General features: G+C 45.1%; 2 protein-coding genes across 5 annotated transcripts in view; one reads left to right on the top strand and one right to left on the bottom strand.

Moving 5' to 3' along the window:
- Positions 1–14,235, top strand: part of LOC149308097 (protein FAM163B-like) — a 31,422-nt gene extending 17,187 nt beyond the window's left edge. For 2 of the 3 annotated variants that reach the window (XM_089535070.1, XM_089535073.1), the window contains exons 2-3: positions 10,091–10,206; positions 10,920–14,235. In XM_089535070.1, coding sequence (XP_089391196.1) covers positions 10,114–10,206; positions 10,920–11,309 — 483 coding nt within the window. In that variant the 5' untranslated portion in view covers positions 10,091–10,113 and the 3' untranslated portion in view covers positions 11,310–14,235. Of the gene's footprint in view, positions 1–3,611; positions 3,803–10,090; positions 10,207–10,919 lie in introns of all 3 variants that reach the window. The other variant, XM_089535071.1, reaches the window with a different exon arrangement.
- Positions 14,236–15,481: 1,246 nt separating this feature from the next.
- The window catches only part of LOC149308096 (ADAMTS-like protein 2), a 29,744-nt gene continuing 26,255 nt past the window's right edge, over positions 15,482–18,970 (bottom strand). For both annotated transcript variants that reach the window (XM_089535069.1, XM_089535068.1), the window contains 4 exons: positions 18,594–18,764; positions 17,706–17,882; positions 17,220–17,364; positions 15,482–16,933 (listed from right to left, as the gene is read on the bottom strand). In XM_089535069.1, coding sequence (XP_089391195.1) covers positions 16,815–16,933; positions 17,220–17,364; positions 17,706–17,882; positions 18,594–18,764 — 612 coding nt within the window. In that variant the 3' untranslated portion in view covers positions 15,482–16,814. The remainder of the gene's footprint in view (positions 16,934–17,219; positions 17,365–17,705; positions 17,883–18,593; positions 18,765–18,970) is intronic.

Here is an 18,970-nt window from a genome sequence, read left to right as displayed (position 1 = left end):
TTTCTTGTCATTTGAATCCATTGGTTCCTGTTCCAGTCTCTGGAGCAGCAGAAAACCAGATCGCGTTACCGCAAGATAAAGAGGGATGGGATTTTAAAAAAAAGAAATACATTTCAACTTTCATTGGATAATTGTATCCAACATAAATAAAACCATACAAAATCTCATGCAAATGGTATTTCCATTCAAATGATGGATTGCTTAAACAGAAGGAGATTGATCAATGAAAGAATTGTGTAACACCCTAGAAGCCTTGCCAGGGCGTCTGGCTGATAAAGAAGCTGACCTTCAGTTGTATGCAAAAAGAGGGGAGAGAAGAAGAGAATTGGCAGAGAAACAAAGTTGAGGGCACTAATAAAACATTCATAAGTGGCTTCGCTTGACAGCAAAGCTGCTTTAAGCAACGGCAGTGCCACTTGGCAGCTCAGATGCCAGGCAGCGCTACTGCCATATCTGGTTTATCTCCCCATGCAGATGGGAAGCTGTTGAAGTGATCTTTTTGAGAGTGTCAAGGAAGACTGGCAAATTAACAGGCAAATTAACAGCTCTGTGAGCCTTACAATGCCCACTCCCATCCTGCCACTGTAAACCCAAAGAAAAGAAACCAAGAAAAAGTTCTCTCCATCTTCCTCCGGCTTCATAGGCGAAGACTGATTCAAAATCTAAAGAAGGAACCATAATCCATAGTGGCAGGTGTGCAAAGAGAATGGACTTGTATCACATGAGGATAGAAAAGCAGAATTTTAATAGGATAAAAGCATCTTTGGCTGGTATTTATCACATGATCATGTGTCCGTCTTGTGCACCTTTTCATTGATAGGCAAAATCCATCAATAGACTCTCAGTCTTGTTGATATTCAATTTCTGCCTTTATGCAAGAGAGCAAGAGCCTTACAGGGAGTGAAAGCCATCCATGAGGGTGTTAAATTGCAAGTATGGTCTTTAAGAGCCTCACCTACCTTCAACTGCCCCAATTTGATAAGGATGGTCCTGATTAGTCCTTTGTCATCCCACTTTTTCCACTGCTTTAAAAATGTCCTGGTTTCTCTCCCCTCTCCCACCTTTGCTCTCAGCTTTCTTCAATTGCTGCAAATGAAGTTCAGAGTGCAAACATAGGTGCTATGCAGACCGGCACTTTGTACCAGTCTGTGCGTGGGGTGAGGGCTGAGCATCTGCATGCTTCAAGCCCTCACCGCACCACCTGTGTGCCAGCTTGGTGAACACACTTCTATATGGTGTGTGCCATGATGATGCACAGGCAGCACAGTGCCCAAACAGTGCAGTGCAGAAGGGGCATCACGGTGCTGCGACACCCCTTGCAGGAAGCTGGTTGTGGTGGCTTCTTTTTGCTCCCTACAAGAAACGGACTGGTGCTGCTGTGTGCGGTTGCTGCGGCATCGATCCGACCAGTACAGGGGTGGCTGGATGCCGCCCATCTGTAGAATCCCATAGTCTGCCTTCAGCAGGGGGAAAAGGTGAGGAGGGGACATAATCTTCTCTGTCCCATTAGGCCCAGGCAAAAGCAAACTGCAGCAGCCTTTCCTAGCTCATGTCTTCTTCCTCATTAGTAACTTCTACCATCATGATCACACTCTGATGTTGCATGGTCATATATGTCCAGGTTTTCTTCTATGAAATATTGGAGGATATGGTCTCCATTTTCCTGGGTATGGAAGGGCCACAACTGAACACAAGTGCAACCTCACTGGGAAATGAATTTACTGCTGGGGTGTCTTGAAAGGGTCAACTAGAAATGCAATTATGGTGCTGCTGCCCCTTGACATTTACAAAAAATTAACAGAATGTTTTTTGGCTTCTTGTCTTGCTCATTTTTCATATCGAAGGCCCCCCTCTTCCAAGGCTGGGTCTCAGCTTTTTTGGACGCGCGCACTGCCTTCACGAGCTGGAATCCATCAACTTTTAGTACCTGCATAAGGCAGCCAACAGCTCTTGTGTGCCGGTAGCGCTCCCCTTACGAGCGTCCAACAGCCCAATACACTTAATCTTCCAATTCCTAATGTGCACACTCTCTTCTTCTCTCTCCGTGGATATAGATGTTGTTTCTACTAAAAGAAAGATCTTGAAACAATTTGTGCCAAAACTATTGGCAAATTACACATTTGCAGTCTTCCTGTTAAGGAGCCGGCCTGTTGAGACTCAGTGGGGATTCTTGTAAAGCTGGTTTAAATGGCCAGCTATTCAGGTATTTTGGAAGGGAAGGCGGGCCAAAATGATGAGAGGTCAGATCCCTACATTGGGGTGCCAAGCTTATATCTCGACAGGGACAGCTACACATTAAGGCTTCATTCCAACATCTCCTACAAATAGTGTCAATATCTGCATGGGGAGACACACTATGCTAGCCTCACATGGCCTCCATGCAGGAAAGCAATATTGTGCAACACGTGTCAGTGACTGGATGTAATTGTGCAATGAACACCTGGAATACACAATTTGCAACCACAGTGTACAACTGCAATGCACAACCAACCATGTTCAGAGTTCAGTTTTTAATTACTTATAACCATCGGTCATCACAATATAAAATAAAGAGATTGAACTCGGTTTGAGGCAATTGGAGTATGGGAGGGGAAGAGAGAAATTGGGACATTGTAAGACCAATTGAAGAACTAGGATGACACACATACTGTTCCAATGAGCCTCACTTTACAGAACTAACCCAGCCCATAGCTGCTTAACTAGGTCCCCTACCCACATCACCTGGCCAGCAGCATACCTAGCATATTTGACACCCAGTGTGTATCATTTTTTAAACACCTTCCTGGCCCCCGCCAACAAAGGAGACTGCCCATCTCTTTGGAGCTCCAGTACTCCCAAAGAGATGGGCAACTCCATGGTTGTCTTCAGGGTAACAGTCATCATAAAATCATAAGAGTTGGAAGAGACCACAAGGGCCATCCCATCGAACTCCCAGCCATTCAGGAACTCACAATCAAAGCATACCTGACAGATGGCCATCCAGCCTCTGCTTAAAGACCTCCAAGGAAGGAGACTCCACTGCACTCCCAGGGAGTTTGTCCCACTGTCGAACAGCCCTTACTGTCAGGAAGTTCCTCAAGGTGAAGTGGAATCTCTTTTCCTGGAGCTTGCATCCATTGCTCCGTATCCTGTTCTCTGGAGCAACAGTAAACAAGCTTGCTCCCTCCTCAATATGACATCCCTTCAAATATTTAAACAGGACTATCATATCAACCTCTTAACCTTCTCTTCTCCAGGCTGAACATCCCCAGCTCCCTAAGTCATTCCTGATAGGGCATGGTTTCCAGACCTTTCACCATTTTAGCCGCCCTCCTTTGGAAACACTCCAGTTACTCAACATCCTTTTGAGTCTCCTTTCTCTACTCAGTGAGCTACACCTCACATTTGACATTTGGGGAGCAGTGGCATCACCCCAATTTGGATGTCACCCAGTGCACCCCGCACCCACTTAGTGCTGAAGAAAGCAGAGGCAGACATTTTGGGTGGCCTGAACAGCTCTCCACAAATGTTCTCCAACCGAACCACCTTTTCACAGACTCTCCAAAGGCAAGTGTGGACAGGGATGACGGGAAGAGCAGCTGCTGGAAATTTGGCCCACTTCTGTCCTCTAGACTTAAAGCCTGGTGGTCCCTGCGTTGGTGAGGAGAGCTAGAGGAATCTGATGGATGGACAAGGAAGCCAGCAGCTGTGAGAAGTAAAAGTCAAGATATGATCAAGCCAAGCCGGGGAAAATAGTTGGGCCCCAGGCATGCCAGCATCCTGAGGATTAAGTCCCTTCCCGGCTCCCCAAGACTCTGAAAAGGTAGGCAGGACTTTGCAATGTCAAACCCTGAGGCCTGGTAACCTTACCAGTGTATTTATTACTAAGTATATGATGATTCTGGGAGGCTGAACAGACATGAAATTAGGAGCAAATGTGGTTTTTTTTAAAGAAAAAAGAAAGAAAAAAGAGAGAGAGAGAAAGTCTAGACAGGAACTGTTCTGCTTTTGGGCCTCCGTATGCTAAATGCCATGTGTTCTTAATTTTTTCCTCCTGGTGTTCTGGAGAGTTTCAGGCTTCCAGGTGTGAGTGTGTGTGTGTTTGCATGTGCACAGACACACACGTGCACGGGCGTACGTGTGCAAGCCCTCGCAATAAATACATTACAGGGGTACTTAACCAACCTTTTTTCCTTTTCTTTTTTACATCTCTTTTTTCTCCATCCTTGCTCTTAAAATTCGGAGGCACCTTAGATATGCTAGCTGGATTCTTTGTGGGACTGAGCTTGATGTTTCACAGTAATGGGAGAAATGATACATTTTTTTTAATTGCCCGAGGGATAAGTGTTAATCAGAAGATGAGGTTAAAGCGAACGCAGTTATAATTAAGATGCCAGCCTGCAAAAATCCTTTACATTTGTCTCCTTTACTTCTGTGTGGAAAGGGGTCAAAATAGACACAAAGAGGAATTCTAGTGTAAAAAGAATCCCTGTTTGCTCTAAATCAGGGTAGAAATGCCAAAGAATTCCCTTGGCTCAATGCTATGGAATTTGGGGATTTGTTATTTTTGTGAGATATTTAGTCTTCTCTGGTAGATAGCTGTCGTGCCACACAAACTACAGATCCCAGGATCTCATGGACCTTTTCTGTCAGACAGCTCTGGTGCCACAACAAGCTACAGATCCCAGGCTTCCATAGGATGGAGTCATGACAGTTAAAGTTGTATCACTCTGCATTCATTTTGCAGTATGGCAGCATCCAGAGTTTACTGGCCACACAAAACCGATTCCTTTTGATAGGAGGCCTTCTTACTTTTTGGGCCAAGAAAATCCCTAGTTAGCTTTGTGCTGCATCACAGAAGCACCACTGGGATTTGAACTGTTACCTGCACAGTTGGATCATCTTTTTTATCATCAGCTTTTTCGTCTGCGGTAAATAGTTGCAAGAAAAAGGAGTCAAGTTCCCCTTGGCGAGGCACTGAAATACTCAGTGGGGAAAAAACTGAGCAAATAAGCATTCAGGCCATCTTGCAACATAGCTTCCAATATTTCATAGATGAAAAGTGAGAGACATATGGCCCAGCAATGTCAGAGTGTGGTCTGGACAGCAAAAGTTATGGGGAAGAACAGGCATGCACAGATAAGCTACAGTGGTTTGCTTTGTCCTGAGCCGACTGGGAAAGTTTCTTTCTCCATTCCTCTCCCCTCTGCTGAAATAGTAGAGTTGCAAATTATTTGTGCAATTTGAATTCAGTCTCTAGCAAACAAAATATGTTGAGGACAGAGGGGGAAAGTGGAAGGAAGAGGGAGAAACAGGGACATTTTAAAAGCAACTGGAAAAGTGAGACTGGAGAGATTGTCCATGCCAAATCCGGACAATTGGAGAGTATGTATCAACATTTTGCAAAGTCCTCATTTCACCTGACTCTGCTCCTCTACTTGTCAGATCAAGCTGTTTTTATTTCTTCAGGGTTTCAGCAGAATTATAAGAAGCTATGGTTGCAAAAGAGTTATATTTCCCTTGGAAGCCATTTTTAAGCACATGGCAAATGGTTATTGCCTCTGCATGGCACCACAGGTTCTATGCTTTCATTTTCTTTTGTTTCAAAAAAAATGCTTCTGCTTCATCTGAGGGTACCAGATCCTGTCTGATCTTGGAAGCTAAGTAGGGTCAGCCCTGGCTAGCACTTGGATGGAAGTCTGCCAATAAATACTAGGTGCAGTAGGCTATATTTCAGAGGAAGGAACTGGCAAAACCACCTCTGAGTATTCCTTGCCTAAGAAAACTCTTTCCAATACATGGATTCACCATAAGTCACCAGATGACTCGAAGTCGCATAAAGTGGGCCTTTGGTATCCTCTGGGGTTTGGTTCCAAGACCTCCCATGGATTCCAAAATCCCTGGATGCTCAAGTCCTGGTGTCCCTTATTAAAATAGCAAAATCAAGGTTATACCCTCCCAACTGTCCCAATGTGGCAGTGACCGTCATGATTAAACCTGTTGAAATGTTCCTAGCTTCTCTCTCCTCCTCCCATGTTTCCGCTTTGTTTTCAGCTTACTTAAGTTGCTGCAAACCGAATTCAAAATGCACAATTGGTTTCCACTCAGCTTAGCCAGTGGAGAAGAGAGGAGGAGGCAGAGCCTTGCCCTTTCCAGTAGATTCAGGCAAAATCAAACTTCTGCAGCTTCTCCTAGCTCATATGTTGTTTCTTATTAATAATGTTTTCCATCTTGACCACACGTGTCCTGGTTTTCAGGTGTGAAATGTTGGAGGGCATGTAGTTTTCCCCAACATTTGCTGCACCCAAATAAGAAAACCCACCCAAAAGAACAGAAAAAGGGGTGGAAATGGCATACATACATCCCCTCAAATATTTCAAAGAGTGATTTTCGCACCCAGTTGTGAAGAAGAGAAGGCCTGCACTAATTCCTTTTTCAAGTGACGCAGAACTGAGCCACCAAAGTCATTGCCACAAGATGGCGGTGATGCTTGCCTTCTAAAGCATCCCTGGCTGTTCTGCCTTCAGGGAAACACTCTCCACATGCAACACCTGCATGCATCTTCCAAGCACCAGCTCTTGGCTCGCTATAGCTCTCTGGATTCCACCTGAAAAAAGAGCCTGTGCCACCCCCCTTTCCAAATGTTTGTGTGCAAACATTGTGGAAGCATTGCTCAGGAATCGAAATTAAATCTAAATTAAAATCACCTTTTCCGCTCTCTCAGTCAGAGTGAACACGCTAACTTTATCCTCCACGGATGGTTTCTTAAGCCCTTTATTGACTGTTTGCTCATTGAGATGAAGATGAAACCATAGAAAGGGTAGCTCCTGAGCTACCAAGGACTTTATAACACAAGGCAGCAATTTGAAATTAAAATCATTTATTAGTGCAACTGGCTGGTACTTATCACATGACGCTGTGCCTATTCTATTGCTGCTTTGCGTTTCATTTGTTTCTGTAGCTCACCTTTCCATTAACGGGGGAAACCCATCAATGGTTCCTAATATCGCTGCTATGCCAATTAGTCCCCCTGGTGCAATAAGTCTTTTCCATGGCAGTGACAATATGATGGTAGTTGCATGGCATCAGTGGGCACAGTTCTCCTCCTATCTCCCCCTCCCCTCACTATTCCCAAGCAAGATGTTTCCTTTCCCTTTCTATTTCTTCCCCCTCCCCTAATTTTTCATTATACGGTATTGTCATAATTGTGCAATTGTGTTAAAAACAAAATAAAATAAACCCAAAAAGCATGCTAGGTAGGGCACAGGGGAGGAAGATGGGGTTATAAAGACCATGCAGAAGAGATCACACAGGACCATAGATCACCAAAGCAGTGCCTTCACACTATTACAGAGAAGTGTGATAATGAATGCTCCCAAACGGGTATGTTTCCACTTGCTTTCACTAATGCAATTGGAGCAAGACAGAAGGCTGGTGCAATGAAGTCCTAAGGCTGTGGTAGGGTGGTGTGAGAAATGGAATCCTTATAGACTGAACTCAAGGACCGTTTCACTTTGCAAAATGGTTGCACTATTTAATTGCCAAGGTTCAGCCTGTGGAATTCTCCAGTTTGTAGTTTGGTGAGGTATTGGAGTGCTCTGGCCAAGAAGTCGGTTGTTTGTTGTTGTGTGCCATCAAGTTATTTCTGACTTATGGTGACCCTTAAGCAAACTTAAGATTGTCAAGTGGTGTCTAACCATAGGGGGTGGTTCTCATCTCCATTACTAAGACAAGCCAGTTTTGTCAGAGACTACTCTCTGATCATGTGGCCAGCATGACTTCACAGAGCACTGTTACCTTCCCACCAAAATGGTACCTATTTACTTGCATTTGCATGCTTTCACACTGCTAGGTTGGCAGAAGCTGGGACTAATGATGGGAGCAGTTGTGCAACTGTGTGCATGTGGCTTCAAGTCACCTATCAACTTATGGTGATGGGGTTCACTTAGGCAAGGAATATTCAGAGGTAGTTTTGCCAGTTCCTTCCTCTGAAATATAGTCCACAATTAAAAATAAGCAATTTTTTTCTCTCTCCTGCAAATTGCAACACTGATGCTGGAGAATGGGGGTGGGAATAAGGGGATGGCATTCTTTTCAGGATTGCAAATAGGAAGGGGAAAAGTTAAGCCATGCTGCTGTAGGCCTAATGGAAATCCCCAGCACCAGCACCCCAGCATGACTAGGCTTCAGTAGGACAACTCTGACATGGCTGCAAGCCATGCTCTTCAATTATGCATGGTGCCAAGGCCCTAAAAGCCTCTTTGGCTCTTGGCTTGCCAGCCCAGAGGATGTGATTCTGAGAGCACCAGGGAGGATTGCTGGGTCAAAGGGAGGTTTTGTTTCCTCTCGCATCTGGTGTTCCTCTATGCAAGACCTGACTTACATTCAAGTCTGGGAGACGGTACAGAGTCCTTCACGCAGCCCCGTGGCTGTCATTGTGCCAGATGTGGAGAGAAAGGAGAGTAGAAAACCCAAATAACCCAGGAGGTGCATGGATGTTGTTTGCACACATACATATCCCAACCATCCCTCCCTTCCTCTCCTGATATTCCTACAGCTGTTCCCCCCCCCCCCCGCCTGCTGCACACCCATTTGCAAAAAGCCTTCTCCCGCTCCTAGGCTGTCTAACATGTTCGTTAGCAGCAGTCGCATATTCCAGCCAGCTGGCATCCCAAGGCGGCTTGGAGGCACTCCTCGCAGCAGGAGTCTGTCCAGAACTTCACCACCGTCTGCACAGGCTTAGAAAGATTCTGTCTTGGGGGAGAGAACTTGGCCTCTCCACCTTCCTTAGGTGGAAAATGGCAAGATGGGGAAAGGAGAGGGGGATGGTCAGACTCCCAGACCCTTGCAAGTTGGTTAGGACAAGCACCGAGGCCACTTTTGGTCCCAAGGGACCCTTCAGAAGATGTGATAGAAGAGGCTCAGGACAGCTTCCCTGGCTTTGAATGACTGTCCTATAATAGGACTGATAGGACAAGTTCTATGGGGCACTGCTGGCCCCGAAGGACTCTTCAGCAGGTCTGGTAGGACAGATTCAGAGCCTTGAGGGACTGCCCTACAGGTCTGATAGGACAACCTCTGAGGAACACTACTGGCCCCAAAGGACTCTTTAGCAAATTGAATAGAACAGACTCAGAGCAGCTCTTCTGGCCTTGAGGGACTATCCTACAGGTCTGATAGGACAACCTCTGAGGAACAAGGCTGCACACCCAATTGTTGTTGTTATGCACCTTCTAGTCATTTCCGACTTATGGCAACCCTAAGGAGAACATATCGCAGGGTTTTCTGGGTCTGAGACAGTGTGACCTGCCCAACGTCACCCAGTGGGTTGCCATAGTCAAGCAGGGATTTGAACCCTGGTCTCCAGAGTTATAGTCCAATGCTCGAACCACTACACCATGTTGGCTCTCATGCACACAATTACTTGAATTTCCTCAGAAAAGAAAAATTGCAGAGAGATTTAATGAGATGTGCAGTTGAGGTTAGAGCCCACAAATGTTGATGTAGGAATCACTGTTAAAAGCACAATTTGAATTTCCTCAGGAGGAAATTTGTTGGAAAAGCCTCCAATTTTATTTTATTTTACTACAGCTAATTCTAGGAAAAACAAAATGGAGGAGAAACTCCGTGATGTAGTGGTGTCAGAGAAAAATGCAAAGAATTGCCAGGCCAAAGTCTAGACTAAACGATGCTCATTCCTTTATTTAACGGGCAGCAAATTGCAACAATGGCGCACTGAATTGCTTTGGCAGGGAAGGCGCCCAAAGCTTTGCAACCATATTCTTTGGGTTTTTGTGGGTTTCTTTCGACTTCCAACTCAAGCTGTCTGCTTAGAGAAAGCATAGCCTGCCCAGCTTTTAAACAAACAAAAAAAATCCTCTCCTTTGTTTTCATGCTCCAGATAACTCCGTACTCCGCTTTGCTTGTGAAATATTTGCCAACTATCTAACCAATATTTGGAGTACACCAGACCCTCCAAAATTGCACAGATAAAACCTGGGAGCCTTTGGTCAGTCGTCTATCTCTAGTCGGACTTACTCTGGCCCTGGTCACATGTCTTACCCCAATATTTAGCTCTTAACCCTTTCCCATCTTCTCTTTTCTCTTCCAGGGTGTTAATGGAGAAGAGGTCGAATGACAGCCGGGACCGTGGTCATCACAGGCGGAATATTAGCAACTGTCATATTATTGTGTATCATAGCCGTTCTCTGCTATTGTAGGCTTCAGGTATGAGAGGTCAAGGGGGTGCATTAGAAGAGGGACCTTATTAATTCATCCAAAAATACTGTTGTATATACCAATACTTTTAAAGAACTTTAAATCTGTTTTTAACTCATTATGATGCTGAATGTTATTTTAACTTCCTTAAAATATTTTAGCGTTTTAAACTGTTTAACTTGTTTCAATGATATTTGTATACTGCCCCGAGATCTTCTGATATAGAGTAGGATATAATTAGGATGGATGAATAGATGGATGGATGGATGGATGGATGGATGGATGGATGGATGGATGGATGGATTTTACAGTGAGTTTTATCTGCTATGGATAGCAAAATCAATCAGTGTCTGAGTCCCATTATAAACAATGGGATAGTACAACGGTATCCCTTATAGAAAATGGGCTTGAATAGGGTGTGCCCCTGTGTGCACGGCCTGGGCATGCGCGCCATTAGAAATGATGAAAGTCACCCCTCTGTGCATAATCGAGGTTGCGGATTTCAGATCCATGAGTTAGGAGGGGCAACTGGATATATTTTTGGTGAGAATGGGTGAGATAGGGGCTTCAGCCCTCCAAGATCACTTGGGGGGTTCATGCACCCCTACTACAGTTCTCCAACTGTCCGTCCCTCATTAATATCATTATCTTTTTAGCAATGGAGGAAAGGGAGATGGCCTCAGTGGAAGCAACTCCTTGATGAACCTTTCTGTCTTCCCTAGTATTACTGCTGCAAGAAGGATGATTCAGAAGAGGACGGGGAGGAGCCGGACTTCGATGTGGACTCCCACATCCCTCCACTCCACTGCAACCGCAATGTGGCTCTGACCAACGGCCCCTCCTTGTACCACTCGCCCTCTCCCTTCAAGAAGCACTCCCAGTGTCGGACTGTCTGTCCCAGTTGTTCCCATTATGAGCCTCCCACCTTCTTCCTCCAGGAACCGGAAGAGGAGGTCCGGAACGGAGGCGACCTGGTCAACTACAAGGCCATCAGCCAAGAAGACCTGGAACTGCCTGCCAGCGTGAACAACCTCCAGGCCCTCAACCCCAACCGTCTCTCAGCCATGCGCGAAGCCTTCTCCCGCAGCCGTAGCATCAGCACCGACGTCTAACAGTCCCTGGCATCTTCATGGCGGGAGATCGGCACCACCGGGTTACCAAGGAGTCATGCGCCCCGCTGTTATGATGGAAAGGATTTCATCATTTCCTACACCTTGGGGCTTTTTAAAATAATAATGATAAGAATAAGAATTGATAAGAATAAGAATGGTGTTGCTCTTTTCAGTGAAGAAAATCCCTGGGGAGACTTTTAAAATGATGAATGTATTTATATGTTGTTATGTTTACCTATATAACTATTAATAAAGCATTGTATGCAATGGGTAAGGGGGGAGCAAATAGACAGCCGAGGGAAGGTTTTCTAAAGTCAGGTACTGACAATTCTGTATATCTATGTATATCAATAGAGAGAGAGAAAGAATGAAAAACTAAATGTATTTGAGCTTTTTTATACATGGCCACCCTTTGTATGCATAAGATCATGTCCCCTTCTTTGCCATTGGCGCTTCGCATGACTACTTTCCTCCTTCCTCATCCTCCTTCCTTGGCCAAGACTGGGCTCTAAGTGATAGGTCCATGGCCTCCTATGACAATTTTGGGGATGTCTTATTGGAATCTAGTTGGAGGGATCAACTTCAGACTTGGCTTTTGGAAGATGTCTTCTGGGGTTTATCTTAGGACTGTAGATGGAGGAAACAACTTTGTGCGTGCCTCTAGGTGATCCAAGGTCAAGCCATGCCATGCCTCACTTTGTGTGGTTTCATTTCCCAGGACCACCATCAATAATACCTTCCCAAGAGACCCAGACCTTTGCTTCCTATGCAAGATGGTTTCAGGACTTTGCTATCAGGAGAGAGGTGTCTCAGGCAGATCCTCTGGGTTAGGGTCTTGTAGCTGCACACATTCATCTTTCCAACTCCCATTTCTGGCATGCTCCTGTTTCAAAGGTCCAAACAGTTAATTTTTTATCTTTATTTAATATACTGGTGTTGCTCCATCTGCTGCTTCACTGAGTTTAAAACTGAATTTAAAAAGATGGGTCCCTTGCTCTGAGGAGCAAACAATTTAAATAAATCCCAGTTGTGCTGTGATTTAATTTATTACAATAATTTGTGCATTTATGAGTCTGAAAATGACAGCAGGGCTAGTGCAAATCAGAAAGAAAGGTTATGGTAGGACCTCAGTGCTGTGAGCACAGCGGCCTTCTGCTGGTGTCGTTTACCTACTAAATTAGATGTGTTCTGGGTAACTCACCTGGCTTTCCCCTTCACACTTAATTCCAGTTCACTAAACAGAAATGTATCTGGAGGACACACTAAAGATCAGGTGCCGGTAAGGGCCACCTTGCTTCATTGAGATGCAAACAGGTGGTCTTTGGGAAACAATGGTCTGTGGGGCAAAATGCAGCTGCATTATAATTGTCAGTTTCATGAAGCATGGTGCTCTTGAGATATCAGCAATCAAGAAATGTTTTAATAAGAACCTGCCGGTGGTCAATGCACTACTTGCAATAGGATGTGCAAAGTAAAAAAGTATGCCTGACTAGTGATGAAATTCTGCATTTGTCTCAACCTGGGGGATTTTCCGCACTACATACTGTAGTTATAGATTTCAAAGACACAGCTGTGTGAGTCTGAAAGATCAGTATGTAAAAGGATCTTGTAACACCTTTGAGACTAACTGAAAGAATCTGGGAGCATGAGTCTGAGGAAGCAACTGTCCATAGACCCTCCTGAGTTTTAGGATCTGCAACCCTCCATAGCCATTTGTCTCCAGTAATCCATCCTCAGCTATGACAATGGGACCAATTCACAGCCTTTCAGTGAACATCTGAACTGGCTGCCATCTTGTCTTGCCACCTGGGAAAAGTGATATTGACCAAGAGCATAGGGCCCAGTGTCACCTCAAAGGACTCAACAGGGACATTTTCTGAATCTAAGATCCCCACCCCACCACCACCAATTACCAAACAACCTTCAGACCTAGAGAGACTTAAAGTCAAGGACCAAAGGTTTCCGTTTGTGGTTCCTTAAAGACATGGATGGCAACTGAATCGGGGCCAAGGATCAATCCTACCCCCCCAGACCTCTCCATGGAGACTTCTTCCCGCAGCAAGCCCCCAAAAAACTTCATTTTCCTCTGCAGTCACTCTCAAAAATGGCATCACATCACTTCCAATTGACATTTTGAGAGGGACTGTAGAGGAGAATTGAAGTGTCTGGGGTAGTATAGGTTTCTGGAGTGCTTTTTATGTGGCTTTTTTGCATATTTGGGAGGCTTTCTGCACAATTTGGGGCAAAAATTGCCCGAAAACCAGGCGTGTGTGTGTATATATATATACTGTACATATATATATTGCCCTGTGTATGAAGGATGTATAGACTGAGGTGGGATGGGATGGAAGAGAAGATTCAAGACGAAACATGCCTTCTACAACCCTGGCTAGGAAATGTTGATCTTTCAAACCAGTGGCCATTGTTTTAAGCACAACCCAGTTCCGTTCAAGCTCCATTATCTTAAGCAGTGCCAGAGTGCGTCTATGCAGGGGATTGTGTTTACGTCCAGTTTGTGACGCGTTTCAATATCCTGCCTGGACTACATCCTATGGAAAGTGTTCCTGTCGCTTTCTGTTGTGTCTTAAGTGATCTGACGTAATAGCCGCTGCTTCCATAGAACTCTTGAGTAAATTTTGTAAAAAGAAAAAAAACCCTTCTTCTTCAAACTTGCGTTTGTTTTAACGGCATTTTTCAAGACGCTGGGATTTGTTGCATTTAAATTGTGGCTATGTTTTTAATCTCTTCCTGCGCTTGTCTTCCTCCTCCCCACCCACCCGCCCACCTTGTGCATCTTTGAAATTAACTGAACTGTTCCATGAGTTTCCAATCACTTTGGCAGTGTGACAAACCTGTACAGGACTTCCAGAACCTCTGAAATCCAAAATTTTAAAACAAATAAACTTATCTTGACTTTGTTATCAAAGGCGAAGCATTTTGATTCACAATACTAAAGCTTGCCCAATGGGTCAGCAGATACAGAAGCTGATAATGGGAATTCCACTTCTGCAGGCCAAAATTTTCCATTATAATCTATGTCTCGTAACTTAACAAATCCCTAGTTAAGTTGCAGAAATGCAATGAACCCCTGCTACTGAACTGCAAATATACACCTCTGGCCACCAGCAAGATTCTTCCAATGTGCATCAAGCGCTTCCAATGTCCATTGGGTGCTCTGTTGCACTCTAGCGTTTCCTCACCAATGTGCAGATGTTCCCACTGCACATAGAGGTTGTGATGCATCAGTTATTCCTCTGGCTGGCATTGCACAATGGTAGACTATATGTTGTAATGCCATGGCAGCCCCTAGGTGAATGCAGATGTTGCGAGACTACTCGGTTCCATTTTCCACACGCATAAGTCCGGTTACAAATATGTCAGTCTCATGCTGAATTCAAGCCATTGTTCCTTGGACTGCCTTATAACTATGGCACAATTTTATACTACAGTGCGCTCATGCACTATACGTGGCTTCAGGCTTACGCTGAAGCTGCATGGCAATCAAACATATGATGCGTATGCCATGCGCCGCCATGAGCACGCACCCCCACTGTTTTCAATGGGGCACTAACATATGTGGAATTCCCCCAACACAGGAGGATCAAGAATGAATCTCCCATGTAAGTGAAGGGCCCACTGTATTTAACAGTGGCATCCCACCCAGTATTCATCCTCTTTCTGTGTTTTCACCTGATACGGTCCACACCCCTCGCACCCCTAGTGACACCCCTGCTTTTCAAGGTGCTTTTGCAGGAGGCACGGGAAGACCGTGTGACTAGGCATACCATAGGTTGCCAGCTTCTTCAAGACACAGTCATAGCTGTCCCATGAACTGAAATGGAAGCTATCAGATCATCTAATCATCTTGTTCATCTCTTCCCAAGCATATAGCTCAAGGTTCAATCCCTGTCCAATACAGTTGAAAGAACTAGGTGAAACATCATCCAGAATATCTAGGCCTTGATATTTCAGGGTCCAAAGTTGAACCCTAAGAATGACTCTCGTGCCCTCCACCATTTTACCTGATCAAACCACAATCTTGATCGCCGCCTTTTCCTTCTGCACTCTTAATCAGGATGTTCAAAACAAATGGAAGAACTTTGAAGCGAACAGTCAGCCGGTATCATAAATATGACCAAATTTTATTTAAAATATACATAAGGGTACAGTTCTACGGTTACAGGGATAAAGTTCACTGGTTGTAAACAAATATATTAAAGAGAGAAAGAGAATGAGCGCGCAGCTCCTTTTTACGATATTAAAGTGCAGTTATGGGTGGTTTCTTTTCATTATCCTATAGAATATGTGGGCATTATGTCATATTAATTGAGGATCGCAGGCTTTGGGCTTTGATTACAAACTTTTGGCTTAAGTTGCCTTTGGCACTAATCTCCACTCATTATTGCTAATCTGAAAAGAAGTGTTTTATGGGGCAAAAATTAGGAATGAGAATATGTAGGCAGGAAAGGAACAGCCAACAAAAGGTTGTGACTCCACTAGTAGAGATTACCGGGTTGTAGAGAGGCTTGGATGGTCTGTGTCCTACCTAGATTCAGCCCAAGTGTTGAAACCTTTCCCTCTCCAAAGCTGAGCTTTGAAGCAACCCAGTTCTGTAAGTCTGCAGCAAAGCTTGCTGTGGATGATTGGCTAGTGCCAGTTCCGTCACACACATTAAACCACTTTCATTCCCTTTATTCTTTTAAACACACCTAGAAAAGGATTAACATATATGTGACACTTTAAAAAAGAATTTCTAAACAAAATAAAGGTTGACAGCCTGAAGCATAAGAGAAGGAAAAGCTGATAGCTGACCCATCCATCTTTGGACAAGATAGAGCATCTGCCATGCCAATGGCAAGCATGGCCACCAGTAGCAGAGAACCCACTGTGACATCTCTGCACCTAAATATTAGATTTTCTCCTGAGCAACTCCAGAAGAGAGAGAGTACCAATGGATGCAAGCTAGGCCAGTCGGAAAGGATTCAGTTGCAAATGTATGCAAATTGCAAGTCAGAAATATGGTGTGCATATACAAAATTACTCTGGGGACCAATGAAGTGGGTGGGTATCAAGAAAATCAAAGGAGGGGGTTATTTTTTTTTTCTGTTCCAACCTTGCTAATAAAGCAAGGGAAAGGAAATTCAAAGCTGACGCAGCCTTCAGGAGTGAGAATAATTAGAGAAATGGTCAAGAATCTATGTACACATCTTTTCTCAGTGAGCGATGAGGGCCAGTTAGCAGTAGTACCCAAGTGATGCACTGGGGACAAAGGTGATGGAGTCACGGTGCCAACAACGCCCCTCCATTTTGGAAGAGAGGTGGGGAAACAAGAGGCCTCCTTGGAAGGATGTCCAGGATCGCTGCTGGTCCTTGTTCTCCATGCTAGCAGGAAGGAGTCCTCCACCACCAGGCCTCACCCAACTGTTCCCACTGCATCCATCCATATCCATATCCATCCATCCATCTGGCTGGTTGTGGTGAGTCCCTCACTCCTTCTGTCCCTGCTTAGGAGTGAGGGGCTCTGCAGGACCTGCAGCAAGCTTTGCTATAGTACCAGTGGCTGCAAAGGTTCACCTTAATCGCTAGTGCACAGTTGGTCCCTGCTTGGTCTTGACAGCTGTCATCTGCAAGGTAGAAGGACATAGAAGTCAGGGGCAGAATCCAAACAACCACCCAAAAAAAGGAGCACTATTTTCCCCACCACCATAGCCCCTCTCCAAAAATGAAGCAATGTCCACCTTCGTCAGCCAAGAGTCAAAATGGGAATTGAGTTCATGTCACTTCCAGTCATTCCTGGAGCAACACTATGATGCAACAGAAGGGGGGTTACAAGGGTGGAAATGACCCCCATTTCCTTCACAGTGACCTACCTATGTCTAACACTCTGAAAAAGGCCCACTTTCCACTGACCTGGTGGTTCGGTTGGGCAAGGCTGAAGGTCACACGTCTGCTTCCCGACTGGTTTCACGAGAGGGTCACAGCCCCGGACGAGGTCCATCCCTTGGTAACACTTAACATCTCTCATCCGCACACCAATGCCACAGGTTTTTGTACACTATGCACATGGAGAAGAGAGGAAAGGTTTTGCTCCTGTCTTGCAACTGGAAGCTTAAGGATACGCAGCAACTAGCAGGTAGGAAGAGTCTGAGAAGTGAACAAAGCATTTAGGGCTGTCTAACACTTCCTACTTCATGCAGTAAAATGTTCGTTTGCAATGACAAATTCTAATTTGAAAATCAGACGGTCCAAAGTCACAGCCCGAAGGGAGTGCAAAAACAGCAGCAGCGATTTTTAAAAAATGAACATCTTTCTAGACAAGACATCTTTCCATAGCACTTCACCCTTCCATACAAGTGTTCCCACCCATCCTTGTGGCCTGAATACCCAAGGTCTCACCTCAGACCAAGGAGTGGTGTACCACTTGAAGCAAGGTCTCTCGAAGCAGGTGGTTTCCTCTGTCGGTTTCTTGGTGATGTCACATTCTGTTGGGCTGCGGGTTTTGATTTTCCCATTGACAATCTCCAGGCACAGCACAATCCGCTTCTTCACCCCTCGGCCGCAGGTGGTATTACACTGCAGAGAAGAAACATTGGCTTGGCTCAAGACTTCATTTGATAACAAACATTGATGCCCATCACTGCTCTAAGACAAGGGTTGCATCTGCACTGCAGAAATCATGCAGCTTGACACCCCTTTAACTGTTATAGCTCAATATTATGACATCCTGGGATGTGTAGCTTTGTGAGATATTTAGCCTTCTCTGTCAGAGGGAACAGACTACAAATCCCAGCATTGCATAGCATGGAGCCATGGTATCAAACTGCATTCCAATCTGTACTCAGCTGCTTCCTTGAACTCTCTATCCTTGAAATACTGGGCTAAAACATGTACCAGAGTTTAATGAACACAAAATATTCCCTTTCATTCCACTGGATATCTGTTAAAATGTGGACAAGGATTCTAGACCCCATCTACTTGGCGGCAGGGGCTTCATCCACTACATCAGGGATGGGTTTGGGGGCTATTCTTGTTCCCTTGGAACCCTCTGGGACTATACAAATGGACTATACAAATGACATTAAAAAAACAGACCCCAAAGTATCTGGAAGCCTAGAGACCTTGGGGGCCAAATAAAACAACTTTGGGGCTGCACGTGGCCCCTAAGTTGCACTATAGCAGTCAATGAAGGAAACAATGAAGGAGCAGAATGAGAATGCCCCTGCCATCCTTGGAAGGTGGTCCTCTCCAAAGTCTCCCTACCGTTCTCCCTGATCCACCACTTACCCTTTCCCAATCCTGGGCCAGCCAGTGGGCTGGGCAGCTCTTATCCCCACAGGGGTGGATGGCAAGTGGTTTAGTCTCCAGGTTACACTGCGACTCCGGCACCACGCGCCCATCGCTGGTTTTGCAGTAGACGTGCCGGATCATTCGGCCCTGTCCGCAGCCTCCGCTGCACTGAAAGATAAAGGGAAAGGGAGACACACAAGGGAGGTGAGTTTGCAGGAGGTCCACAGGAATGCAATGGCGTAGTACAATGGCATCCCTTGGTATAAAATGGCATAAGCAAGCTTGCTTTTTTTGGAACTTACAGCCAGCCCTCCACATTCATGGATGGATGCCTTGTCCATGGATTCAAGCATCTGTGGTTTGAAAATATTCAA

This window comes from Sceloporus occidentalis, unplaced genomic scaffold (genome assembly GCF_023333645.1).
Source record: "Sceloporus occidentalis isolate IW3139 unplaced genomic scaffold, rSceOcc1.0.p SCAF_8, whole genome shotgun sequence".
Classification (NCBI taxonomy): Eukaryota; Metazoa; Chordata; class Lepidosauria; order Squamata; family Phrynosomatidae; genus Sceloporus; species Sceloporus occidentalis.
The sequence above is the reverse complement of the archived record's forward strand: the minus strand, read 5'-3'. Positions and strand labels throughout refer to the sequence as shown.